Source organism: Hipposideros armiger, unplaced genomic scaffold, assembly GCF_001890085.2.
Source record: "Hipposideros armiger isolate ML-2016 unplaced genomic scaffold, ASM189008v1 scaffold_125, whole genome shotgun sequence".
NCBI lineage: Eukaryota > Metazoa > Chordata > Mammalia > Chiroptera > Hipposideridae > Hipposideros > Hipposideros armiger.
Window position 1 is genome coordinate 1,006,058 of NW_017731475.1, and position 20,660 is coordinate 1,026,717.

The 20,660-nt window shown below is 41.6% G+C and overlaps 1 protein-coding gene across 2 annotated transcripts in view; it reads right to left on the bottom strand.

Moving 5' to 3' along the window:
- NFKBIZ (NFKB inhibitor zeta) overlaps positions 1 to 19,964 on the bottom strand; it is a 29,961-nt gene extending 9,997 nt beyond the window's left edge. The window contains exons 1-2 of one of the 2 annotated variants that reach the window (XM_019648375.1): positions 19,617 to 19,964; positions 18,093 to 18,161 (exon numbers count right to left, since the gene is read on the bottom strand). Coding sequence is in view for 1 of the 2 variants with exons in the window: in XM_019648374.1 (XP_019503919.1) it covers positions 264 to 552 (289 nt within the window). In the remaining variant the exon portion in view is untranslated. Of the gene's footprint in view, positions 1 to 263; positions 834 to 18,092; positions 18,162 to 19,616 lie in introns of those variants that run through there. The other variant, XM_019648374.1, reaches the window with a different exon arrangement.
- Positions 19,965 to 20,660: the final 696 nt, after the last annotated feature.

Consider the following 20,660-nt stretch of genomic DNA (forward strand, 5'->3'; position numbering starts at 1 on the left):
CCCCGGAAGTAAGAGCTCTGCTCCAAGAGGTGTTTCAAGCTACGCGGCCAGCTGGATTTCCCAGACGGTCAACGGGGATCGAGTTACATCAAACGCCCAGCACGGAGCCTGGCATCCAGCTGTCGCCTAGTAAATGACAGCTCTTGTGATCACGTCCTGCCGCTAAGGACGGCGCAGAGGCCACCTCACACCTGGCCGAGGTCCTTCGCATCAGGGCGGCCGGACCCTCCCCTCCCGGCCGCGCGAGGGCAGACGGCGGGTACCTTGCAGGCGCTCCGCGCGGGCGCCGCCTCTCGGCCGGGACTCGACCGCGCCGCAGGACGACACGGACGAGGCGGAGGAGAAGTCGGAGGAGTCGGAGCCGGGCGAGGCGGGCGCCGACGGCCCCGACGCCGAGCAGCTGGCGTCGCAGGCACCCGGGGCCGCGGCGGGCGGGGACGCGCCGTAGAAGTAGGCCAGGTTGAGCGGGCTGGTCATGAGGCCGCAGTCGCCGGTCGCGTCCAGCAGCCCCTCTCCGCCGCGGCCGTCGTCCAGCAGCTTGTCCACGATCATGCTCCCGGGCTCGGCGCTCGGGGACCCCCCAGACACCCACGCCACCGGCTCGTTGCGCGCGACTGCCTCCCGGCTGTAGCTGTGGCTGTGGCTGCCGCGGGCACGGAGACGAGCGGAGGAAGGACGGCGCGGGCACGGGCGCGGCTCGCCTATTTAGCCGGCTTTGGGGGCCGCGGGCGGGGCCGTGGGCGGGGAGAGGGGGACCGCCACCTCGCCGGCCTGCCCCGCGCCCGGCCGGGCCATTGGCTGCGTCGGGGCCACCTCCCGGGCCCGCCTCCGGATGCGTTCTGTTTCCAGTAAAATGTACAGGATGAGGCAATGTGCCCTCCGCCCTCGCCCCGCCCGCCCGGCTCCGCCTAGACCGGCCGGTTGTTTTCTTGCCTTTCACCTGGAAACCCCGGCCGAATGCGGCCTCCCCCGTCCCGGACCCTGACCCCCGCCCCGGCCGTCCGCGCGCCCACCCGCGGAGAGATGCCGGGCCGGCCCAGCCCTCGGCGCGCTCCCCGCCGGGCACAGGCGCACGGGGAGAGGGCGCGCGGCTGGGCCCGTGGGCTGCAGAGGGAGGCGGGGAGGCAGCGGAGGAACAGGTCGGCCTGGTTCCCGGGGAGTAGGCAGTCCCGGACGGTGCGCGCCCTGCACCCCTCCGCCTGCCCTGGCGCGGCGAGCTCGCCAGCCCGACTTCGGCGTCTCTGAAAGGCTCTTAAGGACCCATCTCCTCCAGCGCCTCAAAGCAAATTCTCCCCTCTTAACTTAGCAAACGTTTGCCAACGTTCTTTTTAACAGGGTCCTCAACTGAATATAATTTGAAGCCATTTTTCTGTCTTCAAATGATTCGGGCAACAACTAAATTTGGGGGTCGGGGAGCGCAGCCCGGGGGAAAAAAACAGTGCCCCACTACCCTTGTAGCCTTCAATACTGAAACAAATTGATCTTAGCAAAATGATAAATACACATACATGTATGTGTGCGTATTTATGTATGTAATTTCTTTATTCTGCATACGTTTACATTGTGTCTGAGAAACAGGAATTTTGCTCTTTACTATCTTAAATACTTTTTTAAATGGATTTACACATTTTTTTTATTGAAGTCCTATTACTTGCTAAAACCATGGCTAGGAGCTGACAGGAGAAAAGGTGAATGATTATGTCCGTCCTTTCAAATACAGTATGATCTTGTAGGAATGATAAGGTAAGTACAATCATGCTATATTAAAAGAAACCGACTATGATTAAATATCATGAGGGATACAAAGTTCAGTGAATGTCCTAAAAAGAGACAAGTCTGGTGGAGGAAAAGAGGCGGTCACCAGGAAAACCTTTTCGAAAGAGGTGGCATTTGAGACAGGCACTACAGGATGATGGGTCGGATTTCAGCCCATAGCTTTGACAGCCCGAGCAAAGAACTATGAGGAAGAGTCCCATAAAAGCATACAGTCCTTTTTTAGGATAGTCAAAGGGAAAATGGTAACATTAGATGCAAAAGGTAACTTGGTGCCTTTGGGTGGAGCACCTCCAGTGGCAGGCTGAGACACTGGGTCTTTATTTAATAAACATTGAACATGAAAGACTTTGGGGCAGACAAAAGGAATCTAGAAGCAGCATAGTAGAGAGGGTGACACTGAGGGGCCCAGGGACCCTGAGGAGCCACTGTAATACTGAGAAGGGAACTGACCTCTCCCTGGGGCAGAGGCAGTGGGCAAGAGGAAAGTAAATGCAAAGAAAGAAAGGCTAGGGCAGCATTGCTGCCCTAGCAGAATCCACAGATCTGGCCCAGTTGGAGGTGGGGAACAATGTAGGGATTCCCACTCCAGCTCTGGTTTGCCGCTGGATGACAAATGAACAGGCTTGCCAGCTTCAGATCACAGAGAAATGAGCAGAAACACAATGTTAGGGTTCCAGAAGGGAAGGAGGGTGGGAGACAATGAGCTTGACTTAGTACTCAATATTAACAGGGGGTTCCAAAGTAAATATTTCCTTGTATTGCCTCCAAAACTTCTTTCTGCCTCTCCCTCCCAATTTTTGGATTTTGGTAACTTTTTTAAAAAATAAAAAGGAAGCAACTCCCTTGATGGATCTGCAGAAAATAAAAAGCTCCAGTAATTGCAATTCATCAAAAACCAAAATCACTTAAAAGATGCTGCAAAGGAGATGTTGGGCTTTCTTAATACAACCTATTTGGATTTTTTTCCTTCACACTAACATATTTCAGGTATAATAAAAGCCTTAAGTGGCCGTTCAAATAAATTCATGGACAAAATTCAGGCAATTTGTTGTTTTTACAAAATTAATTCTCCCCCTAAAATTACTTCCTGTTTCACTTGGTATATAAACATTCAAACCTTAACATCATGGCCTCTGGAGAACTTAATACAGATAAATATGGTCAGTGAAAGACTAATGTCTCAAAATAAGCACTCAAAGTTTTCTATGCAACACTAAAGCAATCGTATTGTTTGAGAAGACCACGACCTCCCAGACACAGTCAAGAATGATTGTTAATATCACTACCAAAGGAAAATTTTAAAATACTCTGCTTCATTTAAATGTTGTAATATAAACTCTGTTTGGTCTATTTCGTTGAATGATTCAACATTGCTATTGTTCTAATTAAGTATGGTTGAACACTCACTCTGTGGGAGACAGCCTCCATTATTATGAGGACACTGGAAAAGTCCACTAAGGCCAATAGCTAGCAGCAACTGGCCAGCCATGTGAGTGAGCCATTTTGAAAGTAGATTCTCCAGCTCCATGCCAGGCCTTCAGATGAGTGTAGCACTGACCAACATCGTGACTGTAGTCTCATGAGCAACCCTGAACTAGAACCATTCCCCAAGCCACTCCCGGATTCTAACCACAGAAATTATGTTTAAAAAAAGAGGACTTGAGAATTTACCTAAGGTCACACTGTTCATTATAGGTGGAGAAGAGATTAAAATCCTCATTTGTCTGACCCTGGAGCCTGATCTTTTGTTTTAAAAAGGGAGATAAGGAGACTCATTTTCCTGAAAGCTCAGATGCACTGTCTACATTTAACAATACAGAAAAGGATGAAAATGACATAACAGGGGTCCCTGACTCATAGAAGTGAGAAATCCATTCCAAAGCAACTGGAGAAAAACTGTAAATAAGAAATAAAAATATGACGATGCTATCTTTCCTTTGGCTCTATAGACATTAATCATTTACTTTATTGTGTCTCATACAATGGAGCATTGCTGAATTAATTGTAGTATCATGCCAGTTAATTAAAAGGTACTGAATTTTTAAATGTAGATGTAATGAACTTTTGAAAAGCCAAAAATTATTTGGTGCAGCTTTTCAAACTTGAAAAAGTCAGTGAAGTATCTTGCAAGGTAAGTTACTGGACTGCAGAAGTGAACATCACAGGTAAGCAATCAATAAAACCTGGTAGATTTTATTTTGCTGAATGCTTTCTAGATGAAAAGTCAGCAAAAGAAATCATAACGCTTCCACTTTCCACTGATATACTAAGTCATCAAGTTAAAGATTTAACTGCAAAGATGAAAACTGATCTTGTCTACAGAACTGCATTTTTGCCTTAGAAATGGACAGATCTGCAGACTGTCTGTACTTGATATTTTGGTTATCAGCACCAGCTAATCACTGAAGATCTTTTATATGAATGCCTCACAACAAACAGAGGTGTTGAAACTTTCCACATGTACAGTAAATTTTTTATAATATCATTTATCCTGGAACAATTAGGTTGACATTTGTACTGATGATACAAAAGCAGTGGGTAAAACCTCTGGTGCCTTACAACAAATCGAGGCAGTGGCAACAAAATGAACTGAGTCATTGAATTCTTCCCCACCACCCAGTTAAAGGAAAAGAAAAAGGATAGGTAAAGAAGCCAGTTTCACTTTAGAAAATCCTAAATGAAACAGTAACAATCATTAATTTTATTAAATCTTAAACCTTGAAATATACATATTTCTAATATTCTATGATGACTGTCTGGAAAAGCACTTGGTCTATTAGGTTGAATGATGTGGCATTGCCACTCATCCTAATCAAATAATGTTTGAGTTGTGAGCTGAACTAGTCACTATTTTTTATGGAACACCAATTTTACTTGCCTGACAAAATGTGGTTATTCAGACTTGGGTATTTGTCAGATATATTTTTTAAGTGAACAAAGTAAGCCTGTCAAGGCACAACTGACAGTATTTGTTGCTAATGATAAAATTCAAGACTTCAAATGAGAATTAGAATTTGGGAAACTTCTGTCTAACACCCTGAGCTTGATAGCTTCCCAATATTTAAAGACATTTTTGATGAGGTCAGTGATGATGTGTTAACAAATGCGATTTGTTTTAATACTATATAATGAAATATGGCAACATTTGGAAAATGTACATAACTCAATTAACTAACATTTTCCAAATGAACCATGTAAAACATTACAAAATTACACATTCTATTCAAGGTGCAAGAGAAACCAATGGACATTATCAGAGTACAAAAAGTTCATTGATATAGTTTCAGATTCCATTTATTCTTTAAGGAACTACCACTTATTTTTGGTATAATATTTAAAAAGAATATCCGCCATTACCTGAAAAGACTATTAAAACATTTCTTCCGGGCCAGCGGAGTGGCGCAATGGTTAAGAGCTGGCTTGGGACGCCAGAGGGCCCCGGTTTGGATCCCACATATGAGGGCCAGTGACACTGCCCTCCGAAGTTAGGATGCTGAACAACAGCTCAACCTGGAGCTGGGCTGCCGTGAGTCGTCGGCGACAGCATAGGCTGCAACCCCTGCTGCAGTGGGTGGCCATGGGCTACCGTGTGTAGCCAGCAGCCAGCGTGAGCGGCCAGCAGCCGCAGTGAATGGCCGTCCAGAAGCCGGCGACTGATCCGCCTCGCCCGGGAAGAGCTCAATGATGGTGCCAACTTGGACCAGGGAAGCAATGTCCTCCACAACTAGACTGAAGAACAAAAGGACAGCAACTTGTCTGTTCCCCTTCCCCCAATTCCCCAATGAAAAATAAATAAATAAATAAAACATTTCTTCCATTTCCAACTATATATCTGTATGAGGCCAAATTTTCCTCATATACGTCAACCAAAACAACATATTGCAATAAATTAAATGCAGAAAGATGTGAGAATGTGTCTTCCATTAAGCTAAACATTAAGAGGTTTGCAAAAATGTAAAGCAATACTGTTCTTCTGAATAAATATTTTTCTAATTTAGAAAATAGTTTTTAAAATAAACTACTAAAGAGTTTTTAAATTTTTATTGATAGAATGTAGACAATATCATACTATTCAAATGAATAGTTCCAGACTGACTAGTAATTGTTGAACACCAGGTTCTGAAACCTTCCTCTCCTCTCCATCTCAATTTAAACTATCCAAGGCAGGCCTTCTCCTCTCACATGAGCCAAATGATGCCTATCCAGTCTTGCCCACTTAAAAACACCCTCCAGATGCCATATCCACAACCAAGTCTAAGAATTCTTCTACTCTAAGGATCCTTCAATGGCTCCCTATCATCTTTGGCATCGAGTCCACTCTTCTTAGAATGGCAGGTGTCCAAGCCCTGCCTTCCACACAAGCCTAAGCTTCCTCATTACCTACAGTAATATCAAACTGAATAGAGTTTTGCGCAGCTCTGGGACTTCATTTCTGCTGCTGCCTCTATACAAATGCTCTCCCCTTCCTCACCTGGCCAACTCTGCTCAACTCTTCCCCAAGACTTAGATTAAAACCCAACACCCCTGAAGCCTTCCGTGACCCTCCTCCTCCCCACCCTCACTCTCAGCCCCAGTTTGGCTTAAGGCCCCTCTTCTGTGTCTCCACACAGACTTCCATGGCTTTTAAATTGTGTTGAAAGTATCTGTTTATGGGTCTGTCTCTACTACATTATAATCTCCCAGCACATGTATTCCTTGTAAGTAGCCAACTATTTGTTACTTAGTACATATTTAATTGAATACTAAAAACAAATGTAAATGCTTCCAAAATTATTCCATGTGCAATAATACAAAGATATCAAAATAGACCCTTTGGCCCCTGAATTACAATCCCTTCATTCTCAGCACCTGGATTACTACACCACTATTTTCATACATTTTGTAAATACAAAAACCCAGCCATCTTTTGCCCAGGATTCTTTGGTTCCTATCAACCTTATAAATAATGTAAAATGTTTTCAGGAGCTTTCAAAATAGATAATCATGTTATGTAATATACTGATTTGTTAGACGCTTTCCCTGAAAAATAATAATGCTCTCTCCATCACAATGTAAATCATTTTTTCAATTCTCAAGAACCATTTAAACTTCTGAGTGTTCTAACTTTTTAAAATGCAGAGGAACAAATTAGACCATATAGTTTCAAATTCATTTATTCTTCTATATGGTAGTACCTTCTAAATGACAGGAACTTTTCTAGGCACTCGGACAGAGCAGTGCATCAGACAAACAAAATCCCTGTGTTTGTGAAACTTATATCTTGAGGTATGAACATTCTGGTTATATACTCAGATACTATTAATATTACTGTTACTGAGATACATATACTCAGCACTATCAAGACTCATATACTGTACTTCCCAAGAGCACCTACAACACCTGACCTCCCAGGCTATGGCACAGACAACTGTAGTGAGTAAGATCCATAAACTGCTTCCTTACAAATGGCATACAGATTATTTTGTGTGTTTTAACCTGGAAAAACCAAACAGTTGTCTTTGGAAATAATCTTCTAGGTCCTGTTTGCAGCAAATTATTAACATCAAAAGCCCAGTCTACCCTTCTATTTCTGTTGAGGAAATTCCTCAAAGCATTTAAGTAAGTATAACTATCTAGTAACCTAATCATCATACAGATGCATTAGCAAAAGGTTACCACATCTCGGAACACTTTCCTCAGTGCTGCCAGAATGAACTTGAAACACTTCTAAGTACGGTATGTACGGTATGTACAACCTTGCATATTATGGACTGATTGTGTCAAGGCAAAATTAATGCTGGTGTGTCCCGGGAGACATCTCTCTGAAGCTTTCTCTTGCTGAAGGAATCTATAAAGAGGTAGCATGTACCACTTTGTCTGTCCCACAAATATTTTCTGTGCACCTATGATGTGCCAGGTGAGTCATCCACTATGTAGAGTAACCCCACTGCTTTCCAGTAGGTACTCAAGCCTGTCCTCTAATGGGTGGTCGGAAGAGGCTCCTTGTACAAGGCCAGGTCACACAGATAAACATCCTGATTAATTAGATGCCCTGTGAACAGAGGCTGAATCATACGAGAGCTACAGCACCCTGACATACCTTCCAACCCAGCAGCAGAATGAAGTCCAAGTCTGTAAAATGGAAAACAAAATAAATTTGTCTTCCCCTTTAATACTTCATTTATAAAGAAATAAAAATGTTTGCATTGGATTTTAGAAAATATTCACATACTAAAATGTGTAGGTGAGTCATGCAAAATCAGACGACATGATGGAGTAATATTCTGTGTTGGTCTAAAAGGCTACGTGGTGTACTACACCCTCTATTAAGTAATGATCAAAACTCAAAACATCCACATGAAAATAGTGCACTTCCTCAAAATTCACACTTAAATTGTTCTTAGCTCATGAGGATGCTTCCTGGTTTCTGTATCATGATGTACTTTATCCATAAAAGACACTCAGAGAAATAGAAGTGATGTAGGTGAGCTTGTCCAAAAGGGCAGAGCGCTACAAGTTCTGTGGTTACTTCCGCTTTCTCTGCCTTGTTGACAACGCAAAGATTTCTTTTCCACAGATATGAGTGAAACCACCATCATAAATACTGAATGTGGGAATATCATCACCTCTTGCCTCCTTAAAGGATACTAAAATCTCAACTGCCTTAAATAGAATGAAGAAAAAAAAAGTATCTCCTCCTCCCAGATGCCCTTTTCCTCTCTTTTTCCCCCCTCTTCACTCTCTTTTGTCACTTTTTCTCACACAAATATGCAGATTCCAGACAGTAAAACATAGTCCAAAATTATTCTTACTTATATATGCCTCTATGAAAAACTTCCATCCTCTGGGAAGTTAGTTCAGCCTTCAGGAAGAAAACTGATAAACTGATTCACACTGTAATGTAAATAAATAACTTTGTTCCATTTCTTGGGAATATTTACTTTGGGGGGGGGAGTGTATATTTACTTTTTAAGGAGACAAAAAAATCTGAAGGCAATTAAGCCCAAAGGACTAAATGTTTCATAGTTGAATTTGGGGATCTGAAGTAATTAAATAAAGATTTTTGACAGAAGGACCCCCCCACTCTTCCTTGGTATCAGACATTGGCCTATGTGTACCTGCAAAGGCAGGAGGCTAAAGAGATTTCTAAGCGCTGTTCTGCTTCCCTTTAGGTAATGATTTAAACCTCTTTTCCCAGAAGGTTAAATTTAATAGGTGGGTTGATTTGAACTTAGCATCTTTTTAGCATAGAAATAGGATGCTGTACTTGTAAATGCTCAGCACATAGTCTCTAGTTAAACATGTTGATTGGACTGATTTATAGGTTGACTTATCTGTTTTTAAAACTTTCATATTCATAACCTCCTTTTCCCTTCCCTTTTTAACACAGATAACACATTTTGTCAAATTAGATTAGGGATGATAATATAATGTCATGCCTGATAGAAAGTCATGAATGCCTTATATGCTGCATTTGATCAAGGAGAATTTTGCTTCTAAAACTTTTAATTCAGAATTTTAAACTTGGGGCTTAAGGGCTTTGGGAGTTTTTTTGGGAGGGTTGGCTTTTCCACATAGTCTACAGGGATTTATTTTGAATTTCTATAAACAAGGACAATAACATATGCCACATAGAAAGACTAACTGTAAAAATGTTTAAAGAGCTGAGGAGAAATTAGCCTTGATCATGTGCAGAACAGACATCATTACCCAAAAATAATAAAATATTATAGGCCCACAATAATACTTTGATATACTGATAAGGTTAATAACTACCACTATTGAATGTCCACCATGTACTGAATACTACGTTAGGTATTTTATATATACTTTATCTCTAATGGAATTAATGCCTAGGAGAACGGTCAAAGACTAAGGTGAACTACACAGTTATGAAATTTTTGCCAACTATAACCCACATTAGCAGACAAAATACAATAAATATGTATAGTTATGAAAAGAATTTTGTAATTGAAAGGATAATTTAATATTGGAATTAACTGAGGAAATCTGGACACCCATTTACTAAAAGACTATGCAAAATTCATACATTAATAACAATTATTGATTCAAACAATCACCTCACCTCTCCCAAAATTGCTTTTGCTTACATTTGCTGACTACTTTAGGCCAGGAATTGGCAACAACAGCCTGCAGGCCAAATCTGTCCTATTGTACAGCCTGTCAACTAAGAACAGTCCTTACATTTTTAAATAGTTACATTTTAAATGGTTATATAAGTGCCTATATAATATCCACCATCTTGTTTTAGTCCACAAAACCTAAAAGCTCTACTATTTGGCTCATTACAGAAAGTTTTCCAACCTCTGTTTTAAGCAAAAGGGCTTAGAGCGCTGTGGTATCATGGCTTTAAAGCCCGCAAACTCATCTCTAGCACTTACCAGCTATGTGACCTTGGACAAGTCCCTTAATCCCTGAGCTTCAGTTTACTCACATAGCAACTGGGATACTAGTATCTACATCAAGTTGCTAAAATCACAGGAGATAGTGGATGTAAAGTATTTGACACGTCCTGGATATGTAATAAATGTTAGTTCCCTTCCGGTGCCCATACATTATTATGACTATTGAGTAAATCTCCACCCTACTTGTGTGTGTGTGTGTGTGTGTGTGTGTGGCTGGGAGGGATAAATTATATATTGGACAAAAACCTGTCTAGTCATACCTTGTTGTCTGCATAGCATTTTCCCCCCAGGGCACTTCCACATTTAAGCAATCAAATTGGTTAGGAAGGAGCCCAATGTATAAAAATACCATAAATGTAGAACTTGTAAGTCAGAAAACTATTATAATGAACTATTTCGAAAATGCACTAAATTGGCTATGAGGTTTGGTAAACAAGTTGTCCTGTTAACATCCTTCTATTTGCTTCTATTTCCAACAAGTATGCTCAAATTTCATCTCTTAACCTCATTCTGGATTATATAGACTTGTCCTGTTATCTTGCAGAGTGTCCTCTTCCCATCAGCCTATGTCATCCTATACAGTTTAAAATTCCAAAAATTCTAGCAAACCATCTGGGAGGCAATCCTGCAGTAAAGAGTACAGGATAGGTAGAAACAAAGTCATCTTTTAGTTTCATGTATTTTGTTCATTTAAGCCCTCAGAATCTGTGACCAGTGATTCTCAACCCTTTTCTTCCCCCAACACACCTGAGAGGCCTGACACACTCCCATCAGTAAGGTGCTTTCTGGCTACTACGGTCTCCAAAATGAGGTTGTGTGGCCCTTGAAAACACATCCTGGTGATTTTTATAGTCCTTTAACGAGTCCCCATCTGTTGGGGAACTATTGTTTTAAATTACTCAACCCAATAATTCTAGTACCATTTATACCACTCAAACTATCTAAAAAAGAAAGGATAGATTTCATAAGAGTCTTTACCTGTATGAAATACAAACAGATTCAGATTTACCTTTGATTATGATTCCTTAGAATAAAGAAGGAGGGTAGACTTGGTTTAAATGTTTATCCTACCTATAGCTTTATGAGACACCATACCATACCCAGCAGTCTTCCTGGAGAAAATTATAGAGAAAGGTGACAGACTTACGTCTGTATCGACTGTTGGCACCCATATTGGTACAATGAGATGGAAATCTAAATATGGTATGGTGAGTAAAAGGAAAAGAAACCTGACAGAAACCAAGGACTCCACAAATAAACTTCAGTGAAAATTACAAAAAAAAAAAAAAGTGGGTGCAAACAGAAAATCTGATAGGAGTAACCAGATTGCTGAAATGCCTGGATCTTTAAAGAAAGTCACACCTACTTTCTCATAAAGAAATGCTGTCACAGAGAAGGGATTAAGGTGATTTTGCTTTCAGGAAAGCACAATTTAAGGGAAAACAAATAGAAACAAAACTATGTTTTTAAGTTGTATATTTCAAAATCTCAAATATAGGTGTCCCTGTGTTAAAAAACAAAATTTTATTTTAAGAAAAGATAAAAAGGCAATATCTAGCAATCACCAATTCAATCCTATTAATCATAAAAATCAACCTATTCAGCAAGTATTTATTGAGCAGCTACAATGTTCTGGACCCTCTTCCAGGTACTAAAATTACAGTACAAAAAGACAATCTGTGCCTTAATGGAACTTCCATTCTACCAGGAAAGACAGACAGCAATCAAATAGCTTCATAAATAAAATATGAAGAAATTTTATTTTTCCTTTATATTTTCTGTACTATGAAGAAAAACAAAGCAAGGCACCAGGAGAGAGCGCGAAGTACTATTTTAGCTAGAGAGGTCCTGGAAAACCTCCATACTATCTTCCAAATCTGTGTGACAGCAAAGCAGTTTAAGACCTGACAATTCTTGTCTCCTGTGTTTTTTGAAATCTGAGCAAGCATTCCCCACTCGCATAGGTATTACTCTCACCTGTATAAAGACTCCAGATTCCTGTCTCCAGCTCTGACCTTTTCTCTGAGTTCTAATTCCACGTTGCCAAGATTATAGTCAACAGGTCCAAAGCCAAACTTCCCATATGCCCCCTTTGCTCCTCCACTCCCACCAACAGACTATCTTCCTTTTTCTAGAAATTTCTAGAGGACTTAAAGATTTGACCCTCCTCGCTCCTTTATTCCACTGTAGAAAAGTCCTAATAGTCTCTTCTCTAAAATGCTTCCCACCTTTTCCACAGTCCTCATTCTCACTACCATCACATTTAAGAGTAGCTGGAAATTTGTGTGGGAAAGCCATAATATTCATGTTTTCCCCTGCTCGACCACAACTGGACCCTACAACCTCCCACATCAAAACTAAATTCCTGTGCCTGCTTTCCACATCCTCTAATATCCATCTGCATCAATCCATCTTTTATTAAATTAATCGTGTCCCTCCTGCCAAATTCATATGGTAAAGCAATAACCCCCAGTACCTCAGAATGTATTTGGAGACAGGGCCTTTAAAGAGATCATGAAGTTAAAATGGGGCCATTAGGATGGGCCCTAATGCAACCTGACTGGTGTCCTTATTAGAAGAGAAAGAGACACCACAGATGCATGTTCAGAGAAAAGGCCATATGTGGACATGTGAGAAGGCAGTCATCTGCAAGCCAAGGAGAAAGGCTTCAGGAGAAACCAACCTTGCTGGCACTTTAATCTGGGACTTCCAGACTCCAGGCTGTGAGAAAACAAATGTCTGTTATTTCAGCCACCCAGTCTGTGGTCGTGTGTTAGGGCAGCCCTACCAAACAAATGCCCTGTCACATCATACTTCTTCCACCTCCTCCTCCTGGGGTTCTTATGAATGCTGGAAAACAGCACTCTCATTCTGGCCCCAAACTTTTATCCAACATGGGATTCTTGCCTGGAATATAGTCTTCATCCCATGCTTAAAGGCATAGGGTTTTGAAGTCAAACAAACCTGGGTTCAAATCCCAGCTCCACTCACTGAATCACTATATAGATTTAATTAAATTCTCTAAGATTCTGTTTTCTCACCCATAAAATGGGTATATTAACTGCATCCCATCAGGGTGTAGGTTAAATGAGGTAGTCCTGGCACACAGTGTACGCTCCATACAGTAGTTATAATTATTACCCATTTTGCAAAGCTCTGTTTAATGCTTGATTGTTTAGCATTCTAGCCTCTTTGGACCACTAGCACAACTTGAAGAGAATATAGGAAAAGAGGAGAATCATGGAGTCAAGTTTGCTGCCCTACCCTACAGGGCCTTGATGCCACCTGAGAATGCTGGAATTAATGTGCTAAGCCATGGGGATTTTGAACAGAATAAAAGCATGAGTAAAGCCATACTTTAGGAAGAATAAAGTGGCAGCTGTGTGTAGGCAATCAGGAAAGACACTCTGCAATAGTTAAGATGACAGGTCATGAAGGACTCAACTAAAGTGGTGCTTATGGGAATAAAAGGGCGGATTTGTTTAAAGAAATATTTCAGACATATGAGTATAACCTATGGGACTGGCAACAGACTGAACGCACAAAGAAAGGAAAGTCAGGGGCAACTCCAAGGCCTTAAGTTTGACAGAGTGGTAACACCACGAACAGAAATATGGAGGCCAGGTGAAGGAGAGTGGGGGAGGCCTAGTTTGATTTTAACCTTCATATTCCATTCCCAGCACTGCTCCTGTGACTGCGTGTCACTCCATATCTGCTGTCTGACCAGGGCAGTCTTTGTGCCCTTCTCTTCCAGTAAAACTTCAAGAGACAGACCCCCAAGATCAACCACCATGAAATGTGGATAACAGATAAACCTAAGTGAGGTATGAGGTGGAGAGAGCCTGTCCTTTAATACCATCACTGCACATCCCACCTCCTGTCTGCTATAAACACTGTGGCTACAATCCGGCATCAGCCCTAGATTTTGACATTAGTGTTGTGCTTAAGAACCCCTTTCTTATCTTAGTGCTAGATGCTGTTCAACACCACAGATAAACAAACAAAACTATTTTCATCGTCTGTTTAAAAGATATGAAACATCGGCACAGAACAGCAGGACTGGGAAGGTCCGCGGTATGTCAGCCATCCTTCAGACAGTCCCAGTTCATCTAGGATGACATTAGAGATGCCAAGAATAAATTCGGCAGCCTGGCCCAGGGATCTGTTCAGTGTCCTCCAACCCTCGTCTTCTACCTGACTAAACAAACCCATCTCCTTTACTCTTGATAGAGGTATGAAATAGAAAGTGCTTACAATCTTCAAAATAGTTTTTCACAGATTAGAAAATAAATAATTCTTTCACCTTTTTTCCACTCTGCATGATTTGCTCAACAAAAATTCATGGAGTGGCCATGTGCTCACCCCCTTGCAGAGGTGAGGAAAGGAGAAAGAGGAATGAAGAGGAAGGTGAAAATCCGAACTCACACTATTCTTATCCTTAAGGTGTTCCCGTGTTCTCCATTCAGTTCATCTTCACTCACAAGGGGAGCTACCTTTGTAGCTCTGAACCTTTCAAAGTTCCCATAAGCCTCTCTAGGTTTCTCTTAAAGGTGGGATTCCATGGCAAGTGGTCCACATTTTTAAAAGGACCTGACCCATATGCTCCAAGTGCATTATCTCAGTGATTCTGAGAGGAGTTATTCCCAGCCATGCACTTGTGTGTGTACACTGTAGTATGTAGACACGTAAGGTGAGTGTGTAGGAGAAGTTTGATTTGTTTTAAAAGTTGTGTTAAATCACTCATCAAATTATTTACTCTGAACTTCAGGTGACTTTCTGTCATATATTCATGGTATATACACGTTTTCACTGCACTCTGCCAAACACTACACAAAAGAGTTAAAAAGAAATCATCATGGTGCAACTGCTATAGAAAACGGTATGGCAATTCTTCAAAATATTAAACATAGAGTTACTATATGATCTAGCAATTCCACGTCTAGGTAGACATCCAAAAGAATTAAAGGCAGAGACTCAAACAAATACTTATACCTCCATGTTCACAGCAGCATTATTCACAATAGCCAAGAGGAAAGCAACTCAAATGTCCCATCAACAGATGAATGGATAAACAAAAAAGTGGCATATACATACAATGGAATATTATTCATCCATGTAAAGAAAGAAATTTCTGACACATGCTACTACATGGATGAACCTTGAGGACATGCTAAGTGAGACAAGCCAGTCCCAAAAGGACAAACATTGTATAATTCCACTTCTACGAAGTACCTAGAGTTGTCAAATTCATAGAGATAGAAAGCAGAACGTGTGTGTCCCCTGATGAAAGTTTAAAACCACAGATATACTGTATATCTGTTTATGTACTATGGTCTTTTAGATGGCCACAAACCATTGTAATATCTAAGGCATGTCCCCACAAGAACCAATTTTGCCCTCCTGGGCACAGTATCAGTATCACCCTTTTTGAGAAGGCATGATTTACAGAATTAGCTACTCTAAAAAATAGGTGCCATGACAAATAGCAAAATTGACTGGAATAATCAGACAACTGGGGAATGCACACGTGCTAACCAATGCTAAAATGTGTCCAAAAGCCTTACACCCATATTAAAAATATCTACACAGGGCCGGCCGAGTGGCTCAGTTGGTTAAGAGTTGGCTTGGGAGTGCAAGCTCTGAGCAGCAGGGCTGCCGGTTTGGTTCTCACATGGGCCAGTGACACTGCACCCTCTATAGCTAAGATGGTGAACAACAGCTTGACCTGGAGCTGGGCTGCCATGAGCTGCCGGCAATGGCGTAGGCTGCAGTGGGGCTGCAGTGGGCTGCCGTGAGCTACTGTGAGTGGCTAGCAACCAGTGTGAGCGGCCAGCAGCGGACGAGAATGGCTGGCAACCCATCTGCCTCAGCCAGGAAGAGCACAATGATTACAATACCACCATGGGCCAGTGAAGCGACGTCCTCCACAACTAGACGGAAGAACCAAAGGACAGCAACTTGTCTGTTCCCCTTCCCTGATTCCCCGATAAAATCTTAAAAAAAAAAAAAAATCTGCACACTGCTAAAGATCTAAACAAACAGTGAGAAATTCATTTTTAATGTCTCCAAATATCTAAAAGTTGCCATTTTATGGATATAGCATCTAGGTGATTCACAGAATTTTGAAAAGTTAATTCAGATGCTCAGTATCATGTATAGAGGATGTAGCATTACCACTTTGGTTTAACATCACCATGACAGAACTTATTTTCCTACATGGTAAAATGACATATACAGATTTTATTTTAAAACTCCATAATTTTTCTTATTAACTGGAACTTAAGGAGCCTTTTAATTTTGCTACTCAAAGTGTGGACCTTGGGCCAGCAACATTAGCATAAAAATGCAGAATTACAAGCTCCACCTCAGACCTATTAAAACAGAATCTGTAGTTCAGCAAGATCCCCAGGTAATCCTCATGCACGTTTAAGTTTGAGAAGCACTGCCTTAAATGACAAATATAAAAATTCTTCCTTAATTCATTACACCATTTTATTTTTTAACCACCCAAGTAGATTTATTACTCTACTTACCTTATACTAAAGAGCCTATAAGAAATGCAAACTAGAAAAGGATCATGTGGAATTAAAAAAAAAAAAATTACCAGATACAAAATATGCAAATTTCTATCAGGGGCTACCTCTGAAAGAAGTTAATTCAGATAGCTAACTCACTCTGCTATCGCAGGAATGGTAGAGAGCAGGTGAGTAGGTTTGCTGGTGCCCGGGGTGGCTCCTCACCTCAGAAGCAGCGGCAGTGGGTGCTTTCAGAGGTGTGACTAGAAATGTTCTTCCAAGGCTTAGCTTTCCAGCTCAGAAGGAAATGTCCTGAGAGGAGCAAGGTGAACCAGCAGCAGGATTTCCCTTTCTTTATAATCCCAGCTTTTGTGTCCAAAAATGGCTTAATAAGTAACAGGCAGCCTGTCCCCAAACATGAGCCCAACCACTCCCATCGATGCCACCATACAGCTTCACTCTTTGAGGAATGAAAGATTTCCCTGCGGTCTTCTTAAACGGTGAAGGGTTATGTGGTTATCAATAAAACTTTATAGGTTAAATCTGCACAGGGTGGGAGTAGGTAGTAGCCAGGTGTGAGCTAGAGAAAGGGAGGGACGCTAGGGAAATCAGAGCCCTGGAAAAAGGTTGACCTTTCCCCACTGTACCTCTGCTAATATCCCAGTGGCCTGGTGGCAAGGGCACTGGCTATGGAAATAAGCCCTCTCAGATTCAAATCCAAGCTCTGCCACTTACTATCTGGGGGACCTTGAACCAATTGCTCAATCCCTGTGAGCCTCAATTTTCTCACCTATAAAATATGTCTACCTCAGATGCTATTACGAGGGCTAAATAAGGTTTTGCTGGTCAACTCCCAAATTAAGTGTTTAATAAATCTTAATTCCCTATCCGCTAACACCCTCAAGGAGCAGTAAAATATTTTAATCCACTAAATTTGGAAGGAAAGTGTTTATCTCACAGATGGTCCCAAATTAAAGGAACAGGAAGTGATTTCATCAGAAACCACATATGTTAGCTTTAATGAACCTCTTCACCAAAACTGTAGGGGGCATGATGCTCTCTGAGTCTGTTAAAGATTATATAACCCTGAAACTGTCAGCAGAGAGCTGAATTCCCCTCCTAACAGTATTATTCATGTGTCCTCCTTTCATGGAAAATAGCAGAAATTCAGATTGGTTAAAAAGATGCTAAAACACCAAAAAAAAAAATCTTAACAAGAAATCACAGTAAAATGCCTTATAAGTAAAATTCATAGTAACTTTGAGGCAACTTCAAGAATTGATTAAGAGATCCAAGAATCTTATTTTAGAAAACATCACACTGCCCATTTTGACTAAGTCAGCCAAGGCCCAGGTAACATCTGGATCCTATTTGGTTAGAAATCCTCCTTGCTCACCCTCGGGAGTTCAGCATCAGGCCAAGAAAGCCAAAAAGCGACGTTCAGTCTCCTGATCTTCCTGTTAACCTGTGGGGGAGGGAATCAAGAGACAGTCAGATCATTGCCAGCTATGAGCCAAAGGGAAACGGTTTTCTCAGGAGCAATTGATTGTGGGTCGCAGAACAATTATAAAATCTTTCCCTCTGGTTGTGCTCTCCTGGGTTCTTTAACTTTTGAAAAGGCTCCTTCTGCTTTCTGAGAGCAGGACTTTGTTCAGGACAAAGCAGAATGAGAAAGGTTTGTCTCCATTTCCTCACTGATAAGCAGTCTGTATACGGACAACTAAATTATGCTGACCATGGTTGTCACCTCCATGCTGGAAAGGATGCTGCCAACTGTTTAACATTACTGGTGCTATGCTCTGATTTCTTGTGCTAACTCATCTCAGACTGATTCTTCTATCCGCCCAGGGCTCCTCACTTGTACCCTTCCCAACTGTGTCTTTAGCCTAAGCAAGATGTTATAATGGAGAGGGGTGGTGGATCATACACTGTATTCTGAAGCCACATAAAAAGATGTCAGAGTTGTCTGCATGTTTAGATGACCTGTGTGGCCAATCCCCTATTGAAGGCAGAGACTATTGAGGGCAGAGAATAAGCTTTGGAATTTTTTTCTCTCCTTTTATTGTCTGAAAACCTACCATCTAAGAGAAGCAAAAAAAATATTCCACCTGACCAAATAATATATTCTTTTAGATGCCAGATTTAAAGTGGGGGAATAAACATGTATTACCAAGAGCTTAAAATTTACATATTAAGTGTCATCCTCTTTGGGACATCCCTCCCCCACCCCACAACAGCCAATTCACTTCACTAATCCCTGTGGAGAGAATCCTTAATCCATCCTATACAGAAATGTGCTTTTATTTGCACAAAATCCCTTAAAATACTTTATACAGGTTGTTATATATCTGGGTGTCCTACCAAGTCATCAAATTTCATGTATCTGTCATTCACAAAATAGTTATATAAGATTTGTCTTTAATATTACAGAGGTAATATAGGAATTAATGAGGGAATACTATAAAACATTTCCATCTTCTCAGATATAGTTTCCATACAGAAATAATTTTATACCTACCCTTGGTGAGAAAGTATACCTCTAAACCCACACTCAAACCTCCTGGGAGATTTCTGCCTTGGGGTATCACTGTTCTTTCTCACTGACTAAAGATAAATTGTTACATTAAATTTATGCTACTTTCATCACTCCTCCCACCCACCTCCTCCATCAGTATCTTAGTCCTTCTGGGCCTTCAAGGAAAACAAACGATTCATAGCCAGTACCAAACTATAAAAACTTCCCAGATTTTCTTGCCCCCAAAAAACTGTGTCGTCCCTCCCCCCCTCTATTGGGTATGATTACCCAATTATCAGAAAGTGACTCCAAAGGAAAGACTCTGAATATGGGAAAAGAAAAATAAAACAAGCTTAGCACTTAAGGTACGTTTTCATACTAAATATCAAATAATAAAAAATATACCTTTGCGTTTGAAGAGTCAAGTCATAGAAATACGTAAAGGCAAATCAATTGTTTCCAGCTGTAATCAGCGATAATACCCCAAGTACGTGAGAGCATGAGAAAGATGATCAGTTTCCTTTTGAGGTTACATGATAAGCAGCAGCAGTTAAGCAGCCTTTTTCTCTAAGAACTCGGAGTCTGACCTCGTGGCAGGAGGAGGCCAGCCCCTCTCTGGGCCCCCTTTATAGCGCTCGCTTTCTGTTCACCCCTACAGAGAGAGGTGGGGGCGGGGGAAGAAGCTAAGGAACTGTTCTCTAAAATGCAGAATACGATCAAACTCTCGTCCGAAAGGGGTTGCGTGGGCACAGAGGAGGGGCGGAGGGAAGGGGCAGAGAGGGCTAGAGTCGTGGATTTTTTTTTCTGCGCACTGGAAATTCCCAGGCGAAAAAGGTACCGACCCGAGTCCCGGACATTCCCCTCGAGGGCGGGCTCCAAGACCTGGACTGGAGCCGCGCAGAGGAATCAGAAACAAATCTATAAACAAAACATTTTTCTTAGGGATGCCTTTTTTAACTGTCTCATTGAACCCACTGCCAGGCATTAGCGTTGCCACCTCATTAGATTCACTTTCTCTTTTTTCGTTTTTTTTCATGGCCACTGAATGTGTGTGTTGGGGTGGGGGGGTAAAACTTTCCGTAACACAGCTTTTTAAACATGTCAATCAAAAATCGTATCGCTAGCGTATGCCTTCATTGACAAATTAAAGGACAAGGAATATGCGACAAATAAAGCAGTGGTCCTGTAACATGAAGGTCACGTTATTTTCATGGGGTGGGTGGTAGATGGGGTGAATTTAGAGAATGAACCACTCAGCACAATACTAAAAGGATTTCTCCTGTGACATTTGGTTTCACTGTGGCGTCTTTTCCTTCCGGGACACTTATTACTGTAATCTGTGTACTGCTCCCACTCACCCACCCCCACCACCACAGTGTTACAGTCCAGCTTTATAATTAGGCAAGAAATGTCTGGTCCTCGGTAGGAACGGGTACCTAGAACTAAACA